This window comes from Puma concolor, chromosome D3 (genome assembly GCF_028749965.1).
Source record: "Puma concolor isolate L17-30 chromosome D3, mPumCon1.1.hap2, whole genome shotgun sequence".
Lineage (NCBI taxonomy): Eukaryota > Metazoa > Chordata > Mammalia > Carnivora > Felidae > Puma > Puma concolor.
Window position 1 is genome coordinate 5,298,911 of NC_141678.1, and position 26,306 is coordinate 5,325,216.

The following is a 26,306-nucleotide window of genomic DNA, read 5'->3' on the forward strand; positions in this document are numbered from 1 at the left end:
AGAAACGTCAGTTCTGCCCTGGCCAACACGAGCAAAGCAATGTTTTGGGATCTCAACGCGCCCGGTGCACGAGAGCCAAACGCACAAGAGGAAGGCAGGCCGGGATGGCCTCCCCGGGGCTATTTTTTATACCCCTTGTGCTAAAAGAGATTGGCCTCCAAGATGCTGACTGCAACGGCTTCGGGCTCCAAATGCCCCCGGAGAAAGGTTTGCCCCGGGCAGACCCCGGAAAACACGTATGCGTTTCAGGAAGCGAACCGAATGCTGCAAAGGTTGGGTCCCGTTACGTGCACCTCACACAGAGAGGTTTCGTAAACATTCTCAGAAACATCCGCTCTGGTTTTCCGGATACTTGCATCCAGCAGTAAAACTTCACAGAAACCACACAGGAGTTAGCAGACAGCTGAGTGTTTCTCCGGAACGATGCGTGGACCGTGGGGGTCTTGGTTCTACCCGATCCAACTGGGGGGGGGGGGTCTCTGCAAATCTGCATACAGAGGCTCTGTCGGGGGGCCACCGGGGCACGTAGGTGGGCAGGGAAGGATTGTGGCGGCCAGAACTCCCTTTCCGTGTTCATGTGTGGCCTGATGCTTACCAACAGGCCTGGGGGGGGGGGGGGGGCCTACACTGGGCCGCGTGCATCGAGCACTGATCCAGCCTCGCAAGGCGCCCCTGTCGAGGACCCCCATCGCTGTCTGCCAGGTATGTCCCTCTCTGCCCCTAGGCGCCGCCGAAAATGAGGGCACCACAGACTTCACACAGAAAGCACATAACACATGTGTCGTAAAAATTTCAGGAAAAAGAATTCGGATCTTCTCCAAGGCGTGTTTATTGCTGCTTACTGCTCCTGAGAATGCCTTATAAGCAGCAAGAGACTTGAAAATGTTATTAGCTGCTAGAGTTTGTTTTAATTCCGAGGTCCTGAGTCAACCCACACTACAGTGACACAAATAAAAACCCTCGAGAGCGTACCTTTTCTCTACAGGTCTAGCTGGCGAATGGTGATACCGGGGCATCAGATAGACTCCGGACAGGGGGAGTTTTGGCACTCACCCAGGTAGCTCTCGGCATCGAACTCCAAAGACATTTCTTTGCTTGGTCCTTGGATCTTCCCTTACAAAACGCGGAGGTTAAAAACATCAAAGTTCAGAAAGGGAAAACAAAAACAGAAACAAACGATCTCAGGTTTTCTATGAATAACGATCTCTTTCTCCATTTAGAAATATAATTGACGGGGGCCTGGCTGGGGTCACGAGGACCCAGAAGATGTTTAGTTTCGTCCTGGACCCCAACCACCCACATCCAGAAACAACGACATCCATCAGCTGAGTCACCGTCAACCAAAAATGACATAAAACGAAGTTCACGGTTTTGGAACATGAGAAGAACGCACAGAGACCTCACCCACCAATCCCTATGCCGTGACAACAAACAGTGGCGCTGGAACTCTTCGTCTAAAATGTCCGATTAGCATATTCTCCCCCTCAGTGTAAAGTTTTATTAAACTTGACTCGATCTGCCTTTATTAAAAAACCTTACAAAAGATGTATTTAAGTGCTTGAAAAAATTAACTTTATGCACTATGCACAGATAAACTCTTACCATACAGCTAATATGGTTATATCCTTTGTTTTAAAAAATATTTCTTCCCCCACTAACGACCCTTCGCGGGTAGTTCCGCGTAAACGATCCTGTCATTCCTCTGGGAACGTGTCCTAGGGGTTGACACGTGGCCGGAAATACCCTCGCAAAGCGCCCCGGTTCCTGCTCGGGAATGTTTATTAGGACTGTTTGGGCTTTGCCGTTCTTTTTTTCCTTCTTCTTTTTTGCTTTCTGAGGCAGGGCGCTGGTACGGGGGGACCCGGCCGGCTGGCTGATTGTCACTTGCCGTTGGTGCGGTCGAGACTCTCCAGCACTTTGTTGAGGCGGATGTTGAGCAGTCTGACCTGGTTCTCCAGGTGCTCCAGCTTCTCCTCCACGCTGGGGCCACTGGGGCTGCTGCGCCAGTAGAAGCCCATGGGCCCGGTCATGAAGTAGATGGCCACCACGAAGCACAGGGGCAGGACTGCGTTCTCCGGCTCCCCCTCGTACTTGTGCAGGACGTAGACGCAGGACATGGAAAACAGGATGACCCGGGCGATCCAGAAGAAGCGGCCGAACACCACGTGCAGGAGGCTGAAGGTGAAGCCCAGCGTCAGAGACAGGAACCAGTAGGCCAGGAGGACGACGCCCACCAGCAAGAGGGCGCGGGCCGGGCTGTTGGCCACCGAGGCCGGGCTGAAATACTGGGACAGGTTCGACACTGCGGAACAGAAAAGAGGGACAGTGGCGGGTCAGCACGAGCCGGGGGCTTCTCTGTAAGTGGGGTGTGGGGGTGCGCTGGGTCTCCGCCCTACGCACGTCAAGTCCGCGGCCTGTTTATCCTTCACACGAAGCCCTGGGGGAAGGCAGGGCACCCTCCGAGGCCACCTGCCGCACCCTGAGTTGAAAACACCTTTCATGGCAGGGCAGAGCTTACAAGCCCGTCCTCTATCTCCTTCCTTCCTGTCTCCCATGGTAGCAAACGCCCAGGTGTAGGCTGGGTGCGTGGCTGCCTAGGAGGAAGGCGTTTCCAGCCTCCCTTGAAGCTCCGAGACTAAGCTCTGGTCAAGGAGATATTTTGTGGTGGCTTTGCGGGGTCTTTCCTAAAAGTAGCAGGAATGTGCCCTTTCTTTCTTCTTCTGCCTGCTGCGATGGAGATGCGATGGCAGGAGTGGGAGCAGCTATATTGGGCCATGAGGTAAGGGAAGTCACCTAAGCCATAAGATGGACGGTGCCTCGGTCCTGAGGCCCTCGTGCTACAAAGCCACCTCCCTGCCTAACCACCTACCTGTGAACACTGACACAGCTTTATTGAGATATAACTGACAAAAAGCACTGTATAAGTTCAAGAGCATGACTCATTACATAGATTGTGAAATTATTAGCACAATAAATTTAATGAACATCCATCACCTCATATGGATACAAAAAAAAAAAAGAGAAAAAAATGCTTTTTTTCTTGTCCTGAGAACTCTTAGGATCTACTCCTCTCTTAATAACTTTCATATACACCATAGAGCAGAGTTAACTGCAGTCCTCACTTTCTAAATTACACCCCCGGTGCTTACTTATCACTAGAAATTTGTACCTTGATCCTCTTATTCCAATTCCCGCACCCACTATCACCCACCTCTGACTACAAATCTGATCTCTTTTTCCATGAGTTGTTGTTGTTGCTGGTTTTTTTTTTTTAAGTTTATTTTTATTTTTGACAGAGAGAGACAGGCAGAGCATGAGTGGGGGAGGGGCAGAGGGAGAGGGAGACCCAGAATCCGAAGCAGGCTCCGGGCTCCGAGCTGTCAGCACAGAGCCCGACGCGGGGCTTGAACACACGGACCGTGAGATCGTGACCTGAGCCGAAGTCGGACGCTCAACTGACTGAGCCACCCAGGCGCCCCTGCTGGTTTTTTTTTTTTTTTTTTAAGATTCTTCATATAAGTGAGATTATCAGGTATTTGTCTTTCTCTGACTTGTTTCACGTGCCATAATGCCCTCGAGGTCCATCCAAGTTGTCACAAATGGCAGGCAGGATTTCCTTCTCTTTTATGGCCGAATAACATTCCACGGTGTGTGTGTGTGTGTGTGTGTGTGTGTGTGTGTGTGTGTGTGTGTCACTTCTTCACTGTCTCAGTTTACAATCCCACCACCAGTGCACAAGGAAAGGTTCCTTTCGGTCCGCGTCCTTGCCGGCATTTGTAAACTCTTGTCTTTTTGATAATGGTCATTCCAGCACGTGTGAGATAATGTGTGGTTTTGATTTGCATTGTCCTCATGAGTGATGTTGAACACCTTTTTATGTAACTGTTGGCTATCTGTTCTTTTGGGTTTTTAAAAAATGTTTATTTATTTATTTTGAGAGAGCATGCACACGAGTTGGGGGAGGGCCAGAAAGAGGAGAGAGAGAGGGTCCCAAGCAGCCTCCACTCTGTCAGCACACAGCCCGACACGGAGCTCGGTCCCAACAACCGTGAGATCATAACCTGAGCCGAAATCGAGAGTAGGATGCTTCACTGACTGAGCCACCCAGGCACCCCATTAACTGTTGGCCATTTGGATATCTCCTTTGGAAAAACGTCTAATGGGTCCTCTGCTTATATTTTAATCACACTGTGGGTTTCTCGCTATTGAGTTGTAGGAGCTCTTTATAGATTTTGGTTATTAACCCCTTAATAGATACGTGGTTTACAAATAGTTTTTCCCATTCCATAGGTACTTTCTTTTTTTAAAAAAATTTTTAAAAATGTTTTTATTTATTTTCGAGACAGAAAGAGACAGAGTACAAGCGGGGGTGGGGGGGGCGCAGAGAGAGAGGGAGACACAGAATCCGAAGCGGGCTCCAGGCTCCGAGGTGTCAGCACAGAGCCCGACGTGGGGCTCGACCTCACAAGCCGCAAGATCATGACCTGAGCCGAAGTCGGACGCTCAACCGACTGAGCCCCCCCAGGCGCCCTGGTACTTTTCATTTTGTGATGGTTTCTTCTGCTGTGCAGAAGTTTCTTGGTTTGAGTAGTACTCCTTGTTTATTTTTGCTTTTGGTGTCAAATCCAGAAAATCATTGCCAAGACCGATGTCAAAGAGCTTTATGGAGTTTTATGGTTTCTGGCCTTACATTTAATAAGTCTTTCATACATTTTGAGTTTATTTTTGTGAGTGGTGTAAGGTAGGGGCCTTGTTTCATTCTTTTACGCGTGGATACCCAATTTTCCCAGCACCATCTACTAAGGTGACCGTCTTTTCTCCATTGAGTGTTCTTGGCTCCCTTGTCAAATTTCAGTTGACCACGTACCCCTGGGGTTTATTTCTGGGCTCTCAATACTCTTCCATTGGTCTGAGTGTCAGTTTTTATGCTGGCACTATACTGTTTTGGTTCCTGAGGCTTATAATACAACTTGAAATCGGGAAGTGTGGTGTTCTTTTCTCAGGATTCCTTTGGCCTCTGCAGTTCCATGTAAATTTTAGGATTTCTTTTCCCCACATCTGTAAAAAAAAGCCATTGGAACCTTGATAGGGATTGCATTCAATCTGTAGATGGCTTCGGGTAAATAACAGACATTTTAACATTAATTCTTCCAACCCATGAACATGGGATAATTTTCCATTTATTCACGCTGTCTCCGATGCCTTTCGTCGATGTCTTATGATTTATCTTTCACCTCCTTGATTAAGGTTATTCCTAAGTATTTTATTGTTTTTGATGCTATTGTAAATGGCATCATTTTCTTTCTTTTTCGGATACATTCATCGTTAGGGTATAACAATACTGCTGATTTTTGTATGTTAATGTTGCACCCTGCAACTTTACTGAATTCGTTGATCAGATCTAACAGTGTTTTCGTGGAGTCTCTAGGATTTTCTACGGATAAATCATGCCACCTGCAAACAGATAATTTTACTTCTTCTTTTCCAATTCTGATGGCTCTCGTGTTTTAAGAATAAACATTCTTCTCAAAGTCACAACACTATGGGGCGCCTGGGTGGCTCAGTCAGTTAAGCGTCCGACTTCAGATCAGGTCATGATCTCGCAGTTCATGAGTTCGAGCCCCACGTCGGGCTCTGTGCTGACCGCTGGGAGCCTGGAGCCTGCTTCAGATTCTGTGTCTCCCTCTCCCTCTGCCCCTCCCCCACTCATACTCTGTCTCTCAAATGTTAAAAATGTTAAAAAAACAACAATGGGGCGCCTTGGTGGTTCAGTCGGTTAAGCATCCGACTTCAGATCAGATCATGATCTCGCAGTTTGTGAGTTCGGGCCCCACGTCGGGCTCTGTGCTGACAGCTCAGAGCCTGGAGCCTGCCTCAGATTCTGTGTCTCCCTCTCTCTCTGCCCATCCCCTGCTCACGCTCTGTCTCTCTCTGTAATAAATAAATGCTAAAAAAAAAAAAAAATTAAAACAACAACAACAAATTTCATTATGATTTTGTACTTAAATATACCTCATACTTCCAGGCTAATTTTTCTTAAACAAAATTATTTTTAATGTTTATTTACTATTGAGAGACAGAGAGACACAGAGTGTGAGCAGAGGAGGGGCAGAGAGAGAGCGGGAGACACAGAATCCCAAGCAGGCTCCAGGCTCCGAGCTGTCAGCACAGAGCCCGACGCGGGGCTCGAACTCACGGACCGTGAGATCGTGGCCTGAGCCGAAGTCGGACGCTTAACGACTGAGCCACCCAGGCGCCCCGTCTTTTTTTAAATAGTCTTAATTTTTCAGAGGGGTTTTGGGTTCACGGAAAAATTAAGCAAAAGATATAAATTAATTAATTAATTTATTTTTATTTATTTTTTTATTTTAGAGAGAGAGAGCATTATGTGCAGGTGGAGGGGGAGGGGCAGAGAGAGAGAGAGAGAGAGAGTGAGAATCTTAGGCAAGCTCCATACTCAGCATGGGGTCCGACTTAGGGCTTGATCCCAGACCCTGGGATCATGACCTGAGTCAAATTCAAGAGTTGTACCCTTAACCAACTGAGCCACCCAGGTGCCCCAATATAAATTAATTTTTAAACATTGTTATTATTAATTCGTTTAGAAACAGCAATGAACCCAGGGAAGTGGGTGGGGGGCGGGCTAAATGGGTGATCGGTACTAAGGAGGGTACTTGGTTTTTGTTTTTGTTTTTAATTTTTTTCAATGTTTATTTATTTTTGACAGAGAGAGAGAGAGAGAGAGCGAGCGAGCATGAGTGGGGGAGGGGCAGAAGAGAGGGAGACACAGAATCCGAAGCAGCTCCAGGCTCCGAGCTATCAGCACAGAGCCCGAGGCGGGGCTCGAACACACGGACCGCGAGATCATGACCTGAGCCGAAGTCGGTGGCTCAACTGACTGAGCCACCCAGGCGTCCCAGGAGGGTACTTGTTATAATGAGCACTGGGTATAATACATGATGAATCACTAAATTCTACTGCTGAAACCAGTATTACAGACTATATGTTAACTAACTAGAATTTAAATAAAAATTTGGAAAAAAAATAACAATGGACCCATTACAGGCTAACACAAATAATATATTTTTCAAGAAGAATAACTGATTTCCAAAACAGAACCAAAAAATCCCGATGATGGAAACAGTGAGATGTTTTGCATTTTTACAACTCTTGTGTTTTGTTTTGTTTTGTTTTGTTTTTTAATATCTGGGCTGTTAGGAGAGAGCTGGATCCTCAGATCTGGTTTTGAATTCACAAAAACAGAATGTCAGCCACAAACGTGGACCACGGATAGATTTTAAACATTTCTCGGGGCGCCTGGATGGCTCAGTCCACAGAGTATGCAACTCTTGATCTTGGGGCTGTGAGTTTGAGCCCTGTGTTGGGTGTAGAGATTACTTAAGAATAAAATCTTTGTTTTATTTTATTTTTAAAGTTCATTTATTTATTTTGAGAGAGACAGCGAGCACAGGTCGGGGACAGTCAGAGAGAAGGAGAGACAGAATCCCAAGCCGACGTCACACCATCAGCACAGAGCCCGACGCGGGGCTCGAACTCACGAACAGTGAGATCATGACCTGAGCCGAAGTCAGACGCTTAACTGACTGAGCCATCCAGGCACGCTTAAAATACCTACTTTAAATAAATAAATGAATAAATGAATGAATAACAGAACAAACAAATATTTCTAGTAGCCACATTAAAAAGGGCAAAAAAGAAATAGGCAAAATTAACATTAAGATGTTTAGCCCAACAGGGGCGCCTGGGTGGCTCAGTTGGTTAAGTGTCTGACTCTTGATTTCGACTCAGGTCACGATCTCACAGTTGGTGACTTTGAGCCCCGGCATGGGGCTTTCTGCTGTCAGCGAGGAGCCTGCTTGGGGTTCTGTCTCTCCTCTCTCTCTGCCCCTCCCCCACTTACATGCACACTTGGTGTGATCTCTCTCTCTCTCTCAAAATAAATGAATAAACTTAAAAAAAAAAAGATATTTAGCCCAACATATGCAACATATTATCAACGTGGAATTGATACATCGAAGGATCCCTTGAATGCCTGGCCTCACACAGGTTGCTGGAGAAGGGGGGACCTCACAGTTCCCCTGAGGGGTCTCAGGAACCCCCTCCAGGGTTCCTCAGAACATACTTTGAGAACCACCGGACTAGCCTATGTATATCTGAAGCTACATACCACGTGTTATTATCAGGGTAACAAGGGGCTAAGTTAGGTGACCAGTGAGGACAAGGACCCTCGGTGGGGGTGGATCTAGGACTAGGGCAGAGACTGTTGACACAGCCACGGCCTCGCTGAAACCCGCGCTGCAATCCAGCGAGGGGGGTAAGAAGCAGTGTGCCTCGCCAGAGGCCCTACAAATCGCACCTAGAACGTGAGCAACTCATCACTCCTGCCTGAACCCGCTTCCCAGAGCTGCCACAACAAAGCAGCACAGGCCGAGCGGCTTAGGCGACGGGAACGTACGTATTCGCACACAGTCTGAGGTCAAGGCGTCAGTAGGGTGGCGCCTTCTGAGGCCGCCGGGGGACAGCCCGTCCCAGGCCTCTCCCCAGCCTCTGGGGGGTGTGGGCGATCCGTGGTCTTCTTGACTCGTGGGAGCATCCCCCTGACTCCGAGACCTTCGTCTTCAGGTGGCCTTCTCCCCGGGGCCGCTGGGTCCAAGCTCCCCGCGAGGTCACGGGTCCTACCGGATTAGGGGTCCACCCCGATTCAGAGCCAGGGGAAAGACGGCTGCGTGTGCAGCCGGACACAGACGGCCCTCGGCGTGGGGAATCGAGCCTGGGTGGGTCCCACAGGGGCCTGACGAATGACTTTTCGGAGCGGATCCCCTCCGTAAGCCGTGAAGGGGTCACAAGGTATTTACCGCGGGCCCACGCACTGCTCTGATGGCTCCGCACAAATTGTCATCTGGTCCTCACGACGTGCTGATGATACGTAGCGTTTTCCACACGGTGGGGGGGGGGGGGGGGGTTGCGCTCAGGCACACAGCGTGACTTGCCCCGGGTCCCGCAGCGAGGACAGGGTGGAGCTGGGATCTCGAGGCAGGGAGTCTGGTTTTTGGACTGCGCTACCCTGATGCGTCCCATGAGCGTGCGTGTGTCAGAAGCGGCTCCCAAGGCTTCAGACAGAGTAAACAGCCTGATGAAGGGACGAGGCTTTAAGTGCATCCTTCCAACTCCTTCCCGGAAGAGTGACTTGAGCCACCGGGTCTAGAGCAGGCTAACGCCACGGTGTCCGTTATGGGAGCCATCGGCCACGTGTGGCCACTGAGCGCTTGAAACAAGGCACGTCTGAACTGGGATGTGCTGTGTCAAATACGGGCTGGATCACGAAGGCCTCACACCCCCCCCCAAAATGTAAAGACGCCTCATTCATAATTCCACACGCTTACCACAAGTTGAGATGACAAGAGTTTGAATCTCTTGGGTTAACTGAAATACCTTATTAAGTTAGTGTCGCTGGTTTCTTTTTACTTTTTTTTACGTGGCAACTGGAGCATGTGACATCATCGGGCGCTCTCTTTCTACTGGACGGCTCTGGCTAAGGAGGCTCCACTTTAACCGGTACCCCGAGAGACTCTGGAGACAGGAATTAGAGGATTGTGCTCATGGAGACCTTGTGCACCAGAACATCCAACTTCGGAACGCTATTTCCCGTAAAGCCTCCTGCGTGCTCAGACTTCTAAGCAGAAGCTGAAAATCCCAAAGGCCTCTGGATGCTTTGAAGTTTATGCGCCAAATACAAGGGGAGAACATGACGTGGGAGGGGTTCTTTCACCTCCGGAACGTGCCAGCTGCCCTCCCCACGAACGCAAGCGTGTGGGGCCTCTGCGGAATGACTCTGGTCTGGTCCCCTCCCAGGTAATCAGGAGGCTGTCTCCACCGCAGCTTTCCGCTCCAAGCTGCATGCAACTTTTTGCAATCAGGTTTGCTTCTCCGGGGCTCCTTGTTGGCCAGGGATGGAAATACCGAGAGTTTAACAATCTGGGCGGGTGGCAAATACGGACTCCGAGCGGGATTGCACACAGTTGCTGTATCTGGGTTGTGTGTTGGCTCAGCCCGACTCCCAGGAGGCTGTGAGTGGCATTGCTAGAGCATTGGGACTGTATTGTCTTGCCCACTGGGGGCCAGAATTCTGAAATCAAGGTGCGGGCAGGGCCGTGCTCCCTGAGCGCTCAGAGGGAGTCCCTCCTGCCTCTTGCAGCTCCTGGGGGCTCCAGGCACCCTTGGCTTGTGGCCACGTCCTTCCAGTCCCTGCCTCTGTGTCCATAGGGCCATCTCCTCTCTGTGTGTTTGTCTCTGTGTCCAAATTTCCCTCTTCTTACAAGGACACCAGACACTGTCTGGTGGGATTTAGGAGCCACTCTAATCCAGGATAGACCCCATCTTAACTTGATCACATCTGCAAAGACTCCATTCCCAAATAAGGTCACATTCATAGATACTGGAGCTTTTGGGGTACTTTTGGGGGGACGCAAGTGAACTCCCACCAGCAGCGAAGCAGAGGGGCCAAGAGTCCTCTGACTTTTATTAATGACAGGATCCTGTCCACCAGAGGCAGAGTGAGGTGGAGGGTGCAGCCTGGGGGAGATGGGCAAAACCCTGCTCACAGGAGCTGATTCCGGAAGAAATATGGGCAATAAACATATACACACACACGTGTGCACGCTGCGGAACATTACAGCTGACAAGGGATTGTAGGCGTGAGAACAGGGTCCCTGTACATGGGGTAGTCAGGATGGGCCCCCTGGAGGAGGTGTCATGTACCAGAGACCCAAGGATGGGAAAGACCTGAGCAGGCAAAGGGCTGAGGGCCTGCTCCCAGTGGGGAACACCTAGAGGAAACAAACATGTGTCCGAGGACAGGACGGAGGCCCGGGGCTGGGTGGGGAGGCTGGGCAGATCCTTGGAGCCGACGGTCTCCATGGGAGCCCTGTGTCAATTCCAAGAGCAACAGAAGTCACTGGGCAGTTTTAAGGTAAACGACTTAACCTGACTGATCCTTTTTTTTTTTTTTTAATCACTCTGTGCAACAAAAGAACTAATAAAAACTAAAATCACCCTGGCTGGTTTGTTGACAGGGAACCACAAGGGGCCAAGAGAGGACACGGAATTAGGAAGTGTGCAGGAACGGGTTAACACGGCAGGCCCGAGTCCGCTCTCTAGAAAGAGCCGGAAAGGATTAATATGGCCCTTGGCTGACATCTGGGAACTTGGATTTCTGGAGTGTGATACGGTGATTTATAAGAAGTATATGTATGTGTGTGTGTGTGTATATATATATTTGGTCTTTGTCCCCATTCCTGGCACAGAGCTCCTCCTAGAACCTTTGGATTAATTCTTAACAGGGTCCTTTCGGCCACACCTGAGTATGTGCTGACACAGTGACCTCTGGACAGGCCCTGAGGATGGGGGACCAGGAGAACCCATCGTGAGGAGAAGGTTGGAATTTCAGACCCATCCCCTGACCTCCAGGGAGGGGAGAGCAGCTGGAGGCTGAGTCAGTCACCGACGGCCAATGGCTTCATCAATCGTGCCCGTGTGACAGAGCCACCACAAAAACCCGACAGGAGCTTCTGGGATGGGGAGCTCAGGGAACATCAAAGCTCCGTGCATCTTCCTACAGAACGCACCTGAACATCTCCATCGGGCTGGTCCTGAGTTACATCCTCCTGCAATAAACTGCCGAGCTAGTAAGTGGTGTTCTGGAGTTCCGTGAGCCGCTCTGGCAAATTAATCAAACCCAAGGAGGGGGAATCTCCGAACTAGAGCCACTTGCTTGGTCAGAAGCACAGGGGGGGCTTGCAACTGGCATCTGAAGAGGGAGGGGCAGTCCTGTGGGATGAGCCCTGACCCCGTGGGCTCGCTCTGACATTATACCTCCAGGTAGCCGGGCTCAGAATTCAGTTCAATTCGTGGGACGCCTGGTCAACGCACGGAGAGCTGAGTTATCTGCTTGGGGGGTGGAAAGAACACAGGTGGTGGAGGGGCCTTCCCTCCATTCCCTGTAACGGGGGCTCCCTGTGCCTGGACTATTTGCACACATTCTGTGGTTTATGCTGACCACCTGCTTTCCCGCGGGGTGTCGGGAATTTTGGCAGGTGCCGGGCAGAAGGTGCCCACATGACCAGCCCCTAAGAAACACCCTGGGCGCAGAGTCTCTAACGGGCTTCCCTGGTGGATGACGACTTTACACGCGTCACCACAAGTCGTTGCTGGTGGAATTAGGGTTTCCTGTGGGGCTCCCACCGGCCTGTCCCCTTCTGCTGAGGGTGCTTTGTGTCCTTGCACTGGAATAAATCACAGCCTTGAGCATGACGATAACACTGAGTCCTGAGTCCTCCTGGTGATTCGCCGAACCTGGGGGTGGTCTTGGGGCCTCAACACGGGCGGCTGCAGACTTCCTGGCGGGAGAGGTGGCAGCCTGGACCAGCCGAGTCCTTGAATTGAACCGTTCCAGCAGTAGCCTCCTGATTCCGCACAGAGCAGCAGCTCCCACGGCAGGCCAGTTCGGCAGCGCTCTAGGCACGGCTCTGGGACCGCCTCAAGCTCTGTATGAAATCCCTTTGTGCCTAAATAACTGTAGCTAGGAGTTTGTGATGGGTCCCAACACCCCGGAGGCCCCACCTCTGGTTTTTGCGGTTTGCCTGGGGGCCGACGAATCAGCCCTACCCACACGTACCTTACCCTAAACAGCATCTGTGAATCTCAGTTTTGACGGGCCCTTTCTTTATGCAACTATCACAATAAAAAATGTTCATTTGTGGGGCACCTGGGTGGCTCAGTCAGGGAAGCATCCGACTCTTGATTTTGGCTCAGGTGACGTTCTCACGGTTCGTGAGTTCAAGCCCCACATCGGGCTCTGTGCTGACAGTGCAGAGCTGGCTTGGGATTCTCTCCCTCTCTCTCTCTGGCCCTCCCCCGCTCACACTGTCTCTGTCTCTCTGTAAATAAATTAGCAAACCTTAAAAAAAATTTTTTAAGTGTTCATTTGTGTCCTCACTACCCCCCCCCCAAGGGGTCCTGTGTGTCACCCATTATGGGTACTGCGTCCACACTTTGATAACCACTCGAATAAAACAGCACCTTCAATGAATGCCTTCCCCCCCCCCCCCGCCACATACCATCAAGTCCAAGAACATCCAAGAGCTCCATCCAAACTTTCCACAGCGTTTCGATGAACATGTCCACCCCCAGCACGAACCTCTCGGTCAGCCTGGTCAGGAACTGCAAAAACAAGAGAGTGGTCACTACCACTGACTGGGACAACGCCCCCTTCTCCTGGTCCAGCCAGGGCCATTGGTTCACGCGTTAGTGGGAAAACAGAGCCGGCCAGGGATGAAGGACACAGCAGGAGTGGCCAAGTAGCCTGGGCACAGACATGAGCTTGGTGGGCCAGGAGCTGGGCGAAATCTGCTCAGGCCTCCTCCTCCACGGGCCGAGGGGGAGACAGGAGGTCCCCACAAAGCTGATCCACTCCACCTCTGACTTCTCCTGAAGCCCTCCTGCCCACGTCAAGCTCAAGGTCTCCTTCTTTTCTCTGCCTGATTTCTCACCTTTATCTTTTATTTATTTTTTTAATGTTTATTTTTGAAGGAGAGAGAGTGTGTGTGAGCATGAATGGGGGAGGGGCAGAGAGCAGGAGACACAGAATCGGAAGTGGGCTCCAGGCTCTGAGCCGTCAGCACAGAGCCTGAGGCGGGGCTCGAACTCACAGACCGCGAGATCATGACCTGAGCCGAAGGCAGACGCTTAACCGACTGAGCCACCCAGGCGCCCCTGGTTTCTCATTTTTAAATGGTGGGAGTTTCCACCCCCTCCCATTCCGGCTGGACGTTGGGTGCTGCCTCCTGGGACAGGAAGGGTGGGAGGGCGGTGGCTCTCACATGTGAGCTGTATCACATCTCCTGGGCATGAGGGAAACACTAGAGACCCATGTCCACCTGGCTTTAAGGACCCAGGTCCTCGGAGGGCTTCCTGATCTCTACAGGTGATTCCAGAGAAAGACCAGGCTAGAGGAACAGCTCAATGAGGTGTAGTCTCATTCATCCGGTTATTATTTTTAATAAGTGCTATTCTGTACACATGGTATAAAACTCAAAGTTGCAAATGGGAAGTCAGTGAAAACTAACCCTCCCATCTCACTCCCCATAATGCAAATCTCCTTCTGGAGGCTCGGTCGTTATTCTGTGGCTTCCCTTTGATGCACCGGGGGAGCAGCAGACAAACATTCTTCCTCCAAGCGCCAGTGACTATGCACGGTTTTCTCATGTGACACTCTGCCTCAGACCGTGCAGAGCTGCCTTGTTCTCCTTAAAGATGTTTGAGCGATCCCCTACCCATGGACACCTAGGCTATTCCCACCCACGCTACTGCAGCAAAGGGGAGTGACACAGGGGAGCCCTGTACTTGTGCACTTTGGCTCACATGCGGGTGATCAATGCCTTGGGGTGAAATGGCTACAGCATTTTATTTTTTATTTTTAAGTTATTTATTTATTTAGAGACAGAGGGCATAAGTGGGGGAGGGTCAGAGAGGGAGAGAGAGAATCTCAAGCAGGCTCTGCACTGTCAGCGCAGAGCCCGATGTGGGGCTCGAACCCACGAACCATGGGATCGTGACCTGTGCCGAAATCAAGAGTCGGGCACTTAACCGACTGAGCCACCCAGGAGCCCTGGCCTACAGCATTTTGAATCAGACCTTACGGCTGGATCACTGCTCCAGGGCGCAAGGGGAAAGAGAGCAGGGTTGAATCAGCCACCAGGAGAGACAGGACTCCAGTAACCTCCGTGCTAGATCTGTGGCTTGGCTGAGAGTGCGTGTGGCTGAGTTTAAGGGCCTGGGTTCAAATCCCAGCTCTGTTTCTTACTGCTAGCTACGTAGCCACGTGTGTGTGTGTGTGTGTGTGTGTGTGTGTGTGTGTGTGTATACACACATATGATATGTATCAGAGCTCCCGCTAATAGTATCTACCCCAACTGGGTATTTTAGCATTAAGCGGGATACTCATATGAAATGCCTCGAGCACATGGTAAATGGTCAAAATTCCCACCGACATCCCATACTCGCACTGAGCCCTGACCCCAGAGCACGTCCTGCAAGGAATCATCCTTTTCTCCTTAGCTCATCACACTAAAGGGATTTGTACACGTAAAGACCACGTGGCCATCAGCTGACGGATGGAGAAACAGAGCCTGGTCCATCCATACAGTGGGATGTTAGTTGGCCATAAAACGGAATGAGTTACGATGAGCTTCCACGTCAGTGAACCTTGAAACACGCTGCTAAGGGAAAGAAGCCGGACGCAAAAGACCACATATCGTACGATTCCATCTGTATGAAAAGTCCAGAGGAGGCAAACCCACAGAGGCAGAAAGTCGACTGCTGGTTGCCAGGGGCGGTGAGAGCTAAAATTTCTTTTCGCAGCGAGGAAATGTCCTAACATCGACTGTGGTAATGATTGCACAGCTCTGTGGTCGGACTAACGAGGCCTGAACGGTGCACTTTAAGGGGGTGAATTGTAGAACACGTGAATTATACCTCGACGAAGCTATTTTGAAATGGGAGGGTAAAAAAAATATACAATGGAAGAGCTGGCATCAAAAACAAACACAAAAACAAAAACAGGGATGGGAATGCAAACTGGTGCAGCCACTCTAGACTCTAGAAAACAGCGTGGAGTGTCCTCAAAAAATTAAAAATAGAACTACTCTCCGACCCAGCAATCGCACTACTAGGTATCTATCCAAGGGAAACAGATGTGCTGTTTTGAAGGGACATACGCACCCCCGTGTTTATAGCGGCACTATCGACGATAGCCAAAGTATGGAAAGAGCCCAAATGGCCATTGATGGATGAATGGATAAAGATGTGATATATATACAATGGAGTATTACTCGGCAATCAAAGAGAATGAAATCTGGCCATCTGCAACTACGTGGATGGAACTGGAGGGTATTATGCTAAGTGAAATTAGTCAGAGAAAGACAAAAATCATATGACTTCACTCATATGAGAACAAACAGAGGGTTGCTGGAGGGGTTGTGGGGGGGCGGGGAATGGGCTAAATAAGTAAGACGCATTAAGGAATCTATTCTTGAAATCATTGTTGCACTATATGCTAACTTTGATGCAAATTAAAAAATTTTAAAAAACAAAAAACAAACAACAAAAAGAAAACAGGGTGTCTGGCTGGCTCAGTCGGTAGAGCATGCGACTCTTGATCTTGGGGTCATGAGTTCGAGCCCCACGTTCCGAGTGGAGCCTGCTTAAAAGAAAAAGTAAAATAAAATCAAATGTTTTTAAAAAGGGGGTGCCTGGCTGGCTCAGTCATTTAAGCGTCTGACTCTCGAATTCGGCTCAGGTCACGATCTCACGGTTTGTGGGATCGAGCCCCACATTGGGCTCTGTGCTGACAGCGCGGAGCCTGCTTGGGATTCTCTCTCTCCCTCTCTCTGCCCCTCCCCTGCTCGATGGCTCTCTCCCAAAATAAATAAATAATCTTTAAAAAAAGAGAAAGAAAGAAAGAAAGAAAGAAACCCCTACTCATCAGCAGCCAACCCCCATCCCTTGTCCCCAACCTAGGCAACCGCTAATCTGTCTGTCTCCACGGATTTGCCTTTCCTGGACTTTCCGTACAAACGGAATCGTACGGCAGGTGACCTCTTGCGTCTGGCTTCTTTCTCTCAAAATAACATTTCCCATGTTGTACCAGGACTCAGTAGTTTATTCCTTTTTATGGTGGCAGATAGCGTTCCACTTGACAGGCACCCCTGTTCTGTGCGTCCTCTCACAGAAAGTATGTTCGATCTGTGCGTGTCTGTCGGTAAAACCAGGTAGCAGGCTTTACCATTTGTTCGGAAGGAGGAAGAAGGAAGGAACGCCAAGTCTTTTGTGAGAAAAGGGTATCGGGTCCTTCGGAGGGCACTGAGCCCCCCAGGAGGGGTGCGAGGAAACAGCTATTTTGGAAGGAAGAGACACGGCCGCTCAACGTTGCTGAACCTCTCTGTGCCTCAGCTTTGTCAGCTGTCAAATGGGGCAAAGACAGGATTGGACGTTCCGACCTGTAAAGGCCTCCGCGTGGTGCTGGCACAGACCGGGAGCCCGGGCGGCCGAAGGCTAAGGACGCTTCTGTCTCAGCGCCTACCCACGCTGGTCTCCAGGTAGGTGCTTGGAGACCTGCAATCCTTGGGAAACCCTCAGGCCCAAACATGACTGGCATCGCTCAGGAGAAAGAACAGACCCGTCCCGGAAACTGGTCTGGGCAGGAGAGGTTGAGAGCAGAGAAGGGCCCACTGCTGGCCTTCTAGCCAGGAGCAGGACAGACTCGCCCTGGGCCCTGGGGGCTGGCGCTGTTGCTTTGGATACAGCCCTGTGACACCTTGGCCCACTTCACCCTGTGAAGGGCATCCGGGAGCCCTCAGGGGGATGAACCTTGCGCCCGCAGATTTCCTATGTCGAAGCCCTAATCGCCAGGCCCTCCGAATGTCACTGGAATTGACGACAGGGCCTTTGGAGAGGTAAGAAATGTAAAACGGGGTCACCAGGCTGAGCCCTCAGCCAACGGGACCTGTTGGGGAGGAGACGGGGACACAGACGCATACAGAGGAAAGACCCCGCGAGGACGCAGGGAGAAGACAGCTGCCCGCACACCATGGAGAGACACCAGGGTCTCAGTTTTCTAGTAAATTCCTACTGTTCGAGCTGCCCCGTATGTGGCACTGGGAGGGCGGCCCCAGCCACTAACAGGGGGTCACAACACGGCCAGGAGCCTGGAACGGTTCTCCCACCACTGGCCCGCGGGGGTCGAGAAACACACCCAGCCAAACGTGAACGTGGCCTTGCCTCCAGGGCAAGTCCCAACTTCGCCACAGAAGCCGCTGTGGACATAAAGAGCAGAGGAAGAGGGGAGCCCGGGTGGCCCAGTGGGTAGAGCGTATGACTCTTGATCTCGGCTCAGGTCCTGATCTCACGGTTCGGGAAATGGAGCCCCGTGTCGGGCTCTGCGCTGACAGCAGGGAACCTGTTTGGGATTCTCTGTCTCCCCCCCACCCTCAAAATAAATAAGTAAGCTTTAAAAAGAATGGCAGAAGGTTGATTTGTGGAAGCAGTGGCTGGTGGGTCCAGGGTTCAATACAGGATTCTGCCTTTGAACCTGTTGGACAATGTTCAGTATGAAATACGAAAACAAGGGAGATTCAGGTGAATTAACTCGAGGCCGGCGGCTGTCACGGTGGGAGGGACAAAATTACTGAAGCCTGGATTTCGTTATCCCTTCTCTCTCTTGTAGCAGAGAAGCCTGGATGTCCATCTCCCGAGGGCACCTGCCTCCGCCCCAACCTTCCCTCGGCCCGTCACCCCCTGGCTTGTGCAAATGGGCTCCAGGGAAAATCAGCAAATGTGTCCTGACGAGCGAGTCAGAGGAGGAGTGGGGTTTCTGCCGTTTCGAGTTTGCCCAAGCATGTGAAGAACACCCAGAAATGCAAAGATTGCACGAACAGGAAAGACTGGAACCGACGACCAGATCACAAACGGGTCACAAAAGGGAAAGGCACCTCCAGGGCACAAGGCAGGGACACAAGACCCCTTCAGGGGAATGCTTGCCCTCATCCTAACCGCGAGGAAACAATCCGACCACACCATGGGACATTTCAAGAAATGACTGGTCTGCGGGCGACTGGCTGGCTGGGTCGGTGGAGCATGTGACTCTCGGTCTTGGGGTTGTGAGTTTGAGTCCCATGTTAGGTGTAGAGATTACTTAAAAATAAAATCAAGGGGCGCCTGGGTGGCGCAGTCGGTTAAGCGTCCGACTTCAGCCAGGTCACGATCTCGCGGTCTGCGAGTTCGAGCCCCGCGTCAGGCTCTGGGCTGATGGCTCGGAGCCTGGAGCCTGTTTCCGATTCTGTGTCTCCTTCTCTCTCTGCCCCTCCCCCGTTCATGCTCTGTCTCTCTCTGTCCCAAAAATAAATAAACGTTGAAAAAAAAATAAATAAAAAAAATAAAATCAAGAAAGAAAGGAAGGAAGGAAGGAAGGAAGGAAGGAAGGAAGGAAGGAAGGAAGGAAGGAAAGAACTGGTCTGTCAAAACCACAGTGAGATACCATTCTAGCCTCACCCTGTGGGCTATAATCAAAGACAATGATGAGACGACTGGATGGCTCAGGGGGTTAAGCATCTGACTCAATTTCAGTTTACGTCATGATCTCACAGTTCATGAGATCGAGCCTCGCACCGGGCTTTGTGCTGACAGCACAGAGCCTGCTTGGGATTCTCTCCCTGCCCCTCCCCTGCTCTCTCCCCCTCAAAAACAAATAATGGGGTGCCTGGGTGGCTCAGTCAGTTAAGCGTCCGACTTTGGCTCAGGTCACGATCTCATGGTTTGTGAGTTCAAGCCCCAAGTCGGGCTCTGTGCTGACAGCTCAGAGCCTGGAGCCTGCTTCAGATTCAGTATCTCCCTTTCTCTGTCCCTCCTCAGCTTGTGCGCTCTCTCTCTCTCAAAAATAAATAATTTAAATCAATCAATCAATAAATAAAAATAAAATTGACTGTGGTGAGGGCCGTGCAGCTGTCTAAATGAATATACTCAAAACTACTGAACTTTCAGTAAAGCTGTTACCAAAACAAGAAAAGCAAAAAAGACAATTGGTCTGCACTATTCCAAAATGTCAATGTCAGAAAAGCTCTCCACACCCACACCCAAAAAGTGAGGGGACTCTGACAGACTAAAGGACATTAAAGAGACATGAAAACCAAATGCAATGAGCCATGGTTAATAAAGTGTTAGATTTTCTTTTTAAAGCTATGAAGGAAATGTGAATACAGACTGTACGGGACAAGTTTTTACTGTACTAAATGTAATTTGGGGGGATGGAGGGACCATGGTATTGTGGTTCTGTAGGAGAAAGTGTCATGATGTTTGCAACTTACTCTTTTCTTTAACGTTTATTTATTTTGAGAGAGAGCGCGTGCGCACGTGAGCAGGGGAGGGGCAGAGAGAGGCTCCGTGCTGTGAGTTCAGAGCCTGACACGGGGCTCGATCTCACAAACCACAGACCACAAACCGTGAGATCATGACCTGAGCCAAAACCAAGAGTCAGACGCTTAACTGACTGAGCCACCCAGGCACCCGTGCAACTTACTTTCAAATGGTTCCGTGAAGAAAACGGTGTGTGTGTGTGTGTGTGTGTGTGTGTGTGTGTGTGTGTGTAAAGAAAAAGGGAGAAACCAGTTTGGGGAAAATGTGAAAATGTGGGTTCAGTGGGAAAGTTTCTAGCTGTTCTTCGTTCCAGCCTTTCATCTGTTCCTTACTTCCAAATTTCTCGTAATAAAAACGAGAAACGTTTTGATTGTGGTAGTGTTTACATGGGTGTGCACTCACATCGAAATTTATCAACTTGTACGCTTTCGGACACGTTTGTCCCACTTTAAATATGCGCTGTCTATCGAAGCGTAATGTCAGTCACACCTCCAAAAAGCCGCTAAGACGGGCCGGGGAAAAAAAGGCTGGAAAGCGTCAGAGTTATTTTTGCCCCACAAGCTCGCCGGCAAACAGCGAAACGGGCCAGCATCTCAAAAAATCAAAAACAAAAGACAGAGAAAGAGCTCAATGGGAAAAAATGGCAAAGAAGACAAAAGGCAGTCTCCAGACAAGAAAAGGCTGATGGAGTCTGCATATGTGAAAAGATGCAATAAAACCAATAAAACACGCAATAAAAAACTTAATGACACACTTCGTCGGACAAGGTGCGGAAGGTAGAGCTCACACGTTCGGTAGGAGTGGAAACCGGCAGAATTCTTTGGAAAACAATTCAGTCGTCTTTCACGGTATTGAAAGCGTATGTGGAAGTGGGGGTAAACACAAAACTAACTTATGTTGCCACAAGTCAGGAGAGCGGTTGCCTTGGGGTGGGGGACAGGGGAACTGGAACGATCCATTTCTAATTTTTTTTTTAACGTTTATTTATTTTTGGGACAGAGAGAGACAGAGCATGAACAGGGGAGGGGCAGAGAGAGAGGGAGACACAGAATCGGAAACAGGCTCCAGGCTCTGAGCCGTCAGCCCAGAGCCCGACTCGGGGCTCGAACTCGCAGACCGCGAGATCGTGACCTGAGTGGAAGTCGGACGCTTAACCGACTGTGCCACCCAGGCGCCCCAAGGAACAATCCATTTCTACATCCGCATGCCGGTGACACGGGTGTGCTCGGGGTGTGACAGTTCACGATGCTTTATACTTCTCATGGAGAAAAGCACACCGATTATATTCCAACTTGAAAATTTGTGAATGGGGGCATGGAGGGGGCTCCGTGGGTTGAGCGTCCGACTCTTGATTTCAGCTCAGGTCACGATCTCGCGTGTGTGGTCTCGAGTCCCACGGGGAGGGCTCTGTGTGGACATCACAGAGCCTGCTTGGGCTTCTCTCTTCGTCCACCCCACCCTCCTCTCGAAATAAATAAACTTAAAAAAAAAAAAAAAAGTAAAAATAAACACTTGTGAACGCACAGACTCTTTGACTCAGCGATTCCATTTCTAACAACCTGCACACAAAAATCTCTATAGAAAGACCTTTACTGCAGCCAGATTTGGAGGGCACAAGAGGGGACGCTGACAAAATGTCAGCTATTAGGCGTGGGTTCAATTATGGTACGTCCTGAATGATGGTTTGCTTTCTGCACTCCTCCAAAAGGAAGGAAGCAAAGCTTTATGTACCAATAAGATCTGGTTGCCAAAATTTGTTAAGAAGGAGGAGAAGAAGGAGAAGAGGAGGAAGAGGGGGGGAGGAGGAGGGGGAGGAGGAGGAGGAAGAGGAGGAGGAGGAGGAGGAGGGGGAGGGGGAGTGGAACAGCATGCGTAATGAAAAACAGAAAACCCACAAAGGGGCAGGATCTGTACGGATGCTCAGAACACCAGGCTACTCTAGGAAGGAAAATGAGAGATGGGGTCAGAGTGGGCAAGCAGATTTATTTTTTTTTACTCTTGAACTATGTGAAATGGCATTGCATGCAGCTACGGCCTTATTAAAAAAAAAAAATGTTAATCTTCTTAAAAACAAAACAACTAAGGAACAAAGGACTAATAAGAACACCAACTCTCAGCTTCTCATTCAAATGTTCCCACCACGTGGGTCCAGCTGTATTTTTTCCCCTGTGCTCCCCAAGATCCACACCCCAACGCAGCCGCCTGTGAACCGGACCCCAACCTTGTCTCAGCCCTTCCCTCCCCTGCCAACCCATCTTCCCAGACCCAACTCACACCCCTTCCTCCACCCCCTGCCCAATGCTTCCAGGCAGGGCACCAGATCTCTTCCTCCTGGCTCTCCACAAGGCCTTTCTGGCATCACTATTGATGTCTTGTTAAACCCTAGGTCCTGTGTGACCTAGGTCTCAATCTCCCTCTGTCCCTTGTTCACTCTGCCACAGCCCTACTACGGACCTTCTCTGGCCCAAACACACCAAACCTGTTCCTACCACAGGGCCTTTGCTCACACTGTTGCCTTTGCCTGGGATGTTCTGTCCCTCCAGCTCCTTCTCTTTCAGCTCACTTCCCTGGCCACTCTGTTCCAGTCATTTCCAATTCTGCAGAGGTGACAAGTGTGGGCACTCCCAGTCCTTCCTCCAACTGATTAGTGGAACTGGGGGCGAGAGGTTCAACCTTTCCATCGCCTTACTTTCCTTCTCCGTAAAACAGGGCTGATAAGAGAGGCTCTCTCTCTTAGAACAGCGCGAGACACATCCTAAGCTTAAACAAAGATTACCCATCATCATTAGCACATCATCTTCTCTTACCTCTTTAATGGTGCTTACTACTCCGAAATAAACTTGTTTTTTTTTTTTTATTAAAAAAAAATTTTTTTTTTAACGTTTATTTATTTTTGAGACAGAGAGGGACAGAGCATGAACAGGGGAGGGGCAGAGAGAGAGGGAGACACAGAATCTGAAACAGGCTCCAGTCTCCGAGCTGTCAGAACAGAGCCCGACGCGGGGCTCGAACTCCCAGACCATGAGATCGTGACCTGAGTCGAAGTCGGACGCTTAACCGACCAAGCCACCCAGGCGCCCCTGAAATAACCTTGTTTTAAGTGTCTGACTTGTCTATTGCCTGTCCTATGAAAGGTCCTCGAGAGGGGACGATTTTGTCTGGCTTGTGCTCATATGGCAGGTGCTTAAGAAATTTTTGAAAATTATCGTAAGATACACATAGCATAACATTAACCGGTTGAACCATTTTAAAGTGTACGATTCAGTGCCATATGGTACATTCACAATGCTGTGCAAGTCACCTCTGCCTAGTTCCGGAACATTTTCTGCCCGGAAGAGAAACCCCCGATCGATGAAACAGTCACTTTCCACCCCACCCCACCCCCTCCCCTTAGCAACCATTCATCTGCTTTCAGTCTCCATGGATTTGCTTGTCCTGGAACATTTCACACAAATGCCATTGTACAATATGTGGCCTTTTGTGTCTGGCTTCTTTCACCTGTTTGCGAGGTTCATCCGCGTATCACCTATCAGTGCTCCACTCCTCTTTATGGCTGGATAATATTCCGTGCTTGGACAGGCCACAGTTTATTCATTCATCAGCAGATAGACATTTGGGTTGTCTCCACCCTTTGGGTAACGTGAAAAGCACTCCGATGAACACTCATGTACAAGCCGCTTCATAATTTTTAATTGAGTGAGTATATCACTTTCCTATCAGAGTCCCTTTCTTACATAAATATCTCCTACCATTTACTACAAAATCATTCAGTACCTGGTATTATACAACCTAGTCGCATTCGGCCCTCCAATTCATTTCCTCTGGAGAGGAGACAGAGAGGTCAAGTCAACTGGCCCAGGATCAAAGGCTAGTAATTCCAATCTATGTCTGTTGGACAGCAAGGCCCATGCTCCAAACCAGAGCACCGCAGGTTTATTTCAGACGAGGCCTAGCTTAGACCATGGGGTGTTTCTTTAAACACCCTCAAACCTCACAACCCACCAAGCTGGTCTGGCTCCGACTTAGTAACCCCAGGCATGCTGAAAACAACATCGCCAGCATACCCAGTTTTTGTGCTTAATCTTTTGATTAAGATTAACAAAACAGTCTCCCCCAAGCCCGGCCAGTCTGGGCGACAGACGCTCGGCAGGAAATGTCAGGTCAGTCTCCTTCTAGATGCTGCGTTGATGGGGGGAGGGGAGGAACGGAAAGGGTCATGAAGCATAAAGACCCATGAAGGCACCAGCTGCCTGGGTTTAATTCCCGGCTCTGCCACTCAGTTTGACTTGAAGCCACTCACATCACCACTCTGTGCCTCAGTTTCCCTACCTACAAAACGAAAACATGAACAGTACCTACTCATAGGGTTTTTCTGAGAATTAATTGAGTGACTCTATCTATAAAAGCACTCAGCACATTTTAAGTGAATAACAAATTTGTATTAGCCCCGTGGAAGGCACAAACCTTGGTCACCCCAGAAAGAGTTCTGATCTCGACCCAAGAAGAATGCCAGTCTGAGTTGGGTTTTGTTTTGTTTTATCTCAAGCACCAGAAAACTTTTTTTTTTTTTTTTTTTTTTTTTAAATCCTGAAAGTCCTTCCAGCAGGGCTAAGCAAAGTGGATGTGTGCCTTGGCCGGAATGTCCGCAAAACGATGTAGCTGACACACATTCAGCCATTACTCTGGGCCAGGAAAGCACCATAATTACAGGAAGCATTCATAATTACAACCGCATAATGAAGGGGATATTATTATTAGCCCCTTTTAGAGGATAAAGAAACTGAGGCTCAGGGAAATGAAGCCACACGTGGCCCAAAGCCGAGCAGCCCGTCAACTGGTAGCCATAACCTGAGTTCCCAAACCCCAGGGCTAGCCAGCCCGGAGCAAAGACATCAACAGGAGGAACAGCAAGGGCTGTCCTCAGGGAACCACGTTACCACATGCAACCGTCTTTCATTCACTTCCCCTTTCTCGGGCCCGAATGAAGCCTGTCCCACCGGGCTCCGGAGGGCAGCGCAGGGTGCGGACACACGTTCCCGCGCTCCTCCTGAGCGCTCGACACAGCAGCTCCAAAGTAAAAACGCTCCGAATCAGGGGACGGCACACAGTAGGAGCTCAGGAGGGTTACTGGGCCAAAGCAACAGAGGAGACTGCATCGGTCCCTTTCTTTTCTTGTAAAGTTTAAAAAAAAAAAAAAAGCCGAGATATCTTCGCAGCAGAAGGAGGAGGGCCTAAGGTGCTCGGGGGAAGTGGGTCGGCGCGAGGCTGGCAGAAACGCAGGGGTTGCTGGGGAGAGGGCAGGGCGCCCCCTGGGCAGCGCGCGCGGCGCCTGGCTCACAGTAGGTGCTCATTCAAACGCGCTGAATGAATGAATGAGAGGCGCGGCCGGCGTGGGCGCAGCCCAGGAGCCGCGCCGCGCCCGCGGGCAAGGTCCAAGGAGAAGTGTGGCGCCGAGCAGAGGGCGCCCCGAGGCCCTGCGCCCGCCCCCCGCCCCCCGCCCCCGGCCGTGCGCCGCCACCGGCCGCCGGGCCCGACCCCGGCCGCGCGCGGGGGGCCGCAGGCCGCAGAGGCCCCGGGGCGCAGGCCGGCCTCCCCTCTCCCCGCCGCCCGGCGGCCCCGGAGGCCGCGCACGGCCCAGGCCGGCCCCGGGAGCCAGGTGCGCGTTGGCCCGGGCAAGGTGACCGCAGGCTGGAGCCCGGCGCCCACCTTGTGAGCGGCGCGCACGTTGTCCTCGCCGAACAGGCTGCTGACGCTCTGCGAGAAGGTGTTGACCGTGCGGCGGTAGCTGTTCTTCTCGGCGCCGCCGCGGCCCCGCGCCCCCTGCGCGCCCGGGGCCAGGAGCCCGAGCAGCAGCAGCAGGAGAAGCAGCAGGAGCCCGGGCCGGGCCCGGGGCCCGCCCGAGGCGCGCGCGCCCATCCTGGGGCCGGCGGGATGCGGGGTCGGGAGCGGGGCCGAGGGCCGCACCGGGGACGCCGCGGCTCCGGCGGGGACCGCGTTAGCGCGCTCGGGGGCCGCGCGCCGCGCCTCTGTCAGCCGCCGCCGCTGTCGCAGCGCCACCTGCCCCGCCCCGCGCGCAAAGCCGCGACGGCCCTGCCCACGCCTCGCCCCGCCCCCCGGACGCCGGGAGCCGGCCGACGACCCCGCCGACGACCCCGCGCGGGGCCGGTGCGGCCGCTTCGTCTCCCCGCCCCCACCGAGCTGGAGGGGGGTGGTGGTGGGGGAGCGGTTGACCTTTTAAAAAAAAAAAAATGTAATTGTTATTTTTAACTTTTCTGTAAAAAGGAGGCCGTGCTGGTAAAACTTGCAACGGCCTCAGCAAG

General features: G+C 51.0%; 1 protein-coding gene across 2 annotated transcripts; it reads right to left on the reverse strand.

The window, feature by feature from the left end:
• Positions 1 to 805: 805 nt before the first annotated feature.
• BRI3BP (BRI3 binding protein) lies at positions 806 to 26,025 on the reverse strand. 2 transcript variants are annotated; one of them, XM_086681446.1, is made up of 5 exons: positions 25,693 to 26,025; positions 13,137 to 13,239; positions 7,633 to 7,635; positions 2,712 to 2,793; positions 806 to 2,304 (listed from the first exon to the last, which is right to left on the reverse strand). In XM_086681446.1, exons 1-5 carry the CDS (start codon positions 25,900 to 25,902, stop codon positions 1,881 to 1,883), a joined length of 822 nt encoding a protein of 273 aa, XP_086537572.1. In that variant the 5' UTR covers positions 25,903 to 26,025; the 3' UTR covers positions 806 to 1,880. The 2 variants fall into 2 exon arrangements, with proteins under 2 accessions (XP_086537572.1, XP_086537571.1); XM_086681445.1 differs by lacking the exons at positions 2,712 to 2,793; positions 7,633 to 7,635 and having other exon boundaries at positions 806 to 2,302.
• Between the last annotated feature and the right edge of the window lie 281 nt (positions 26,026 to 26,306).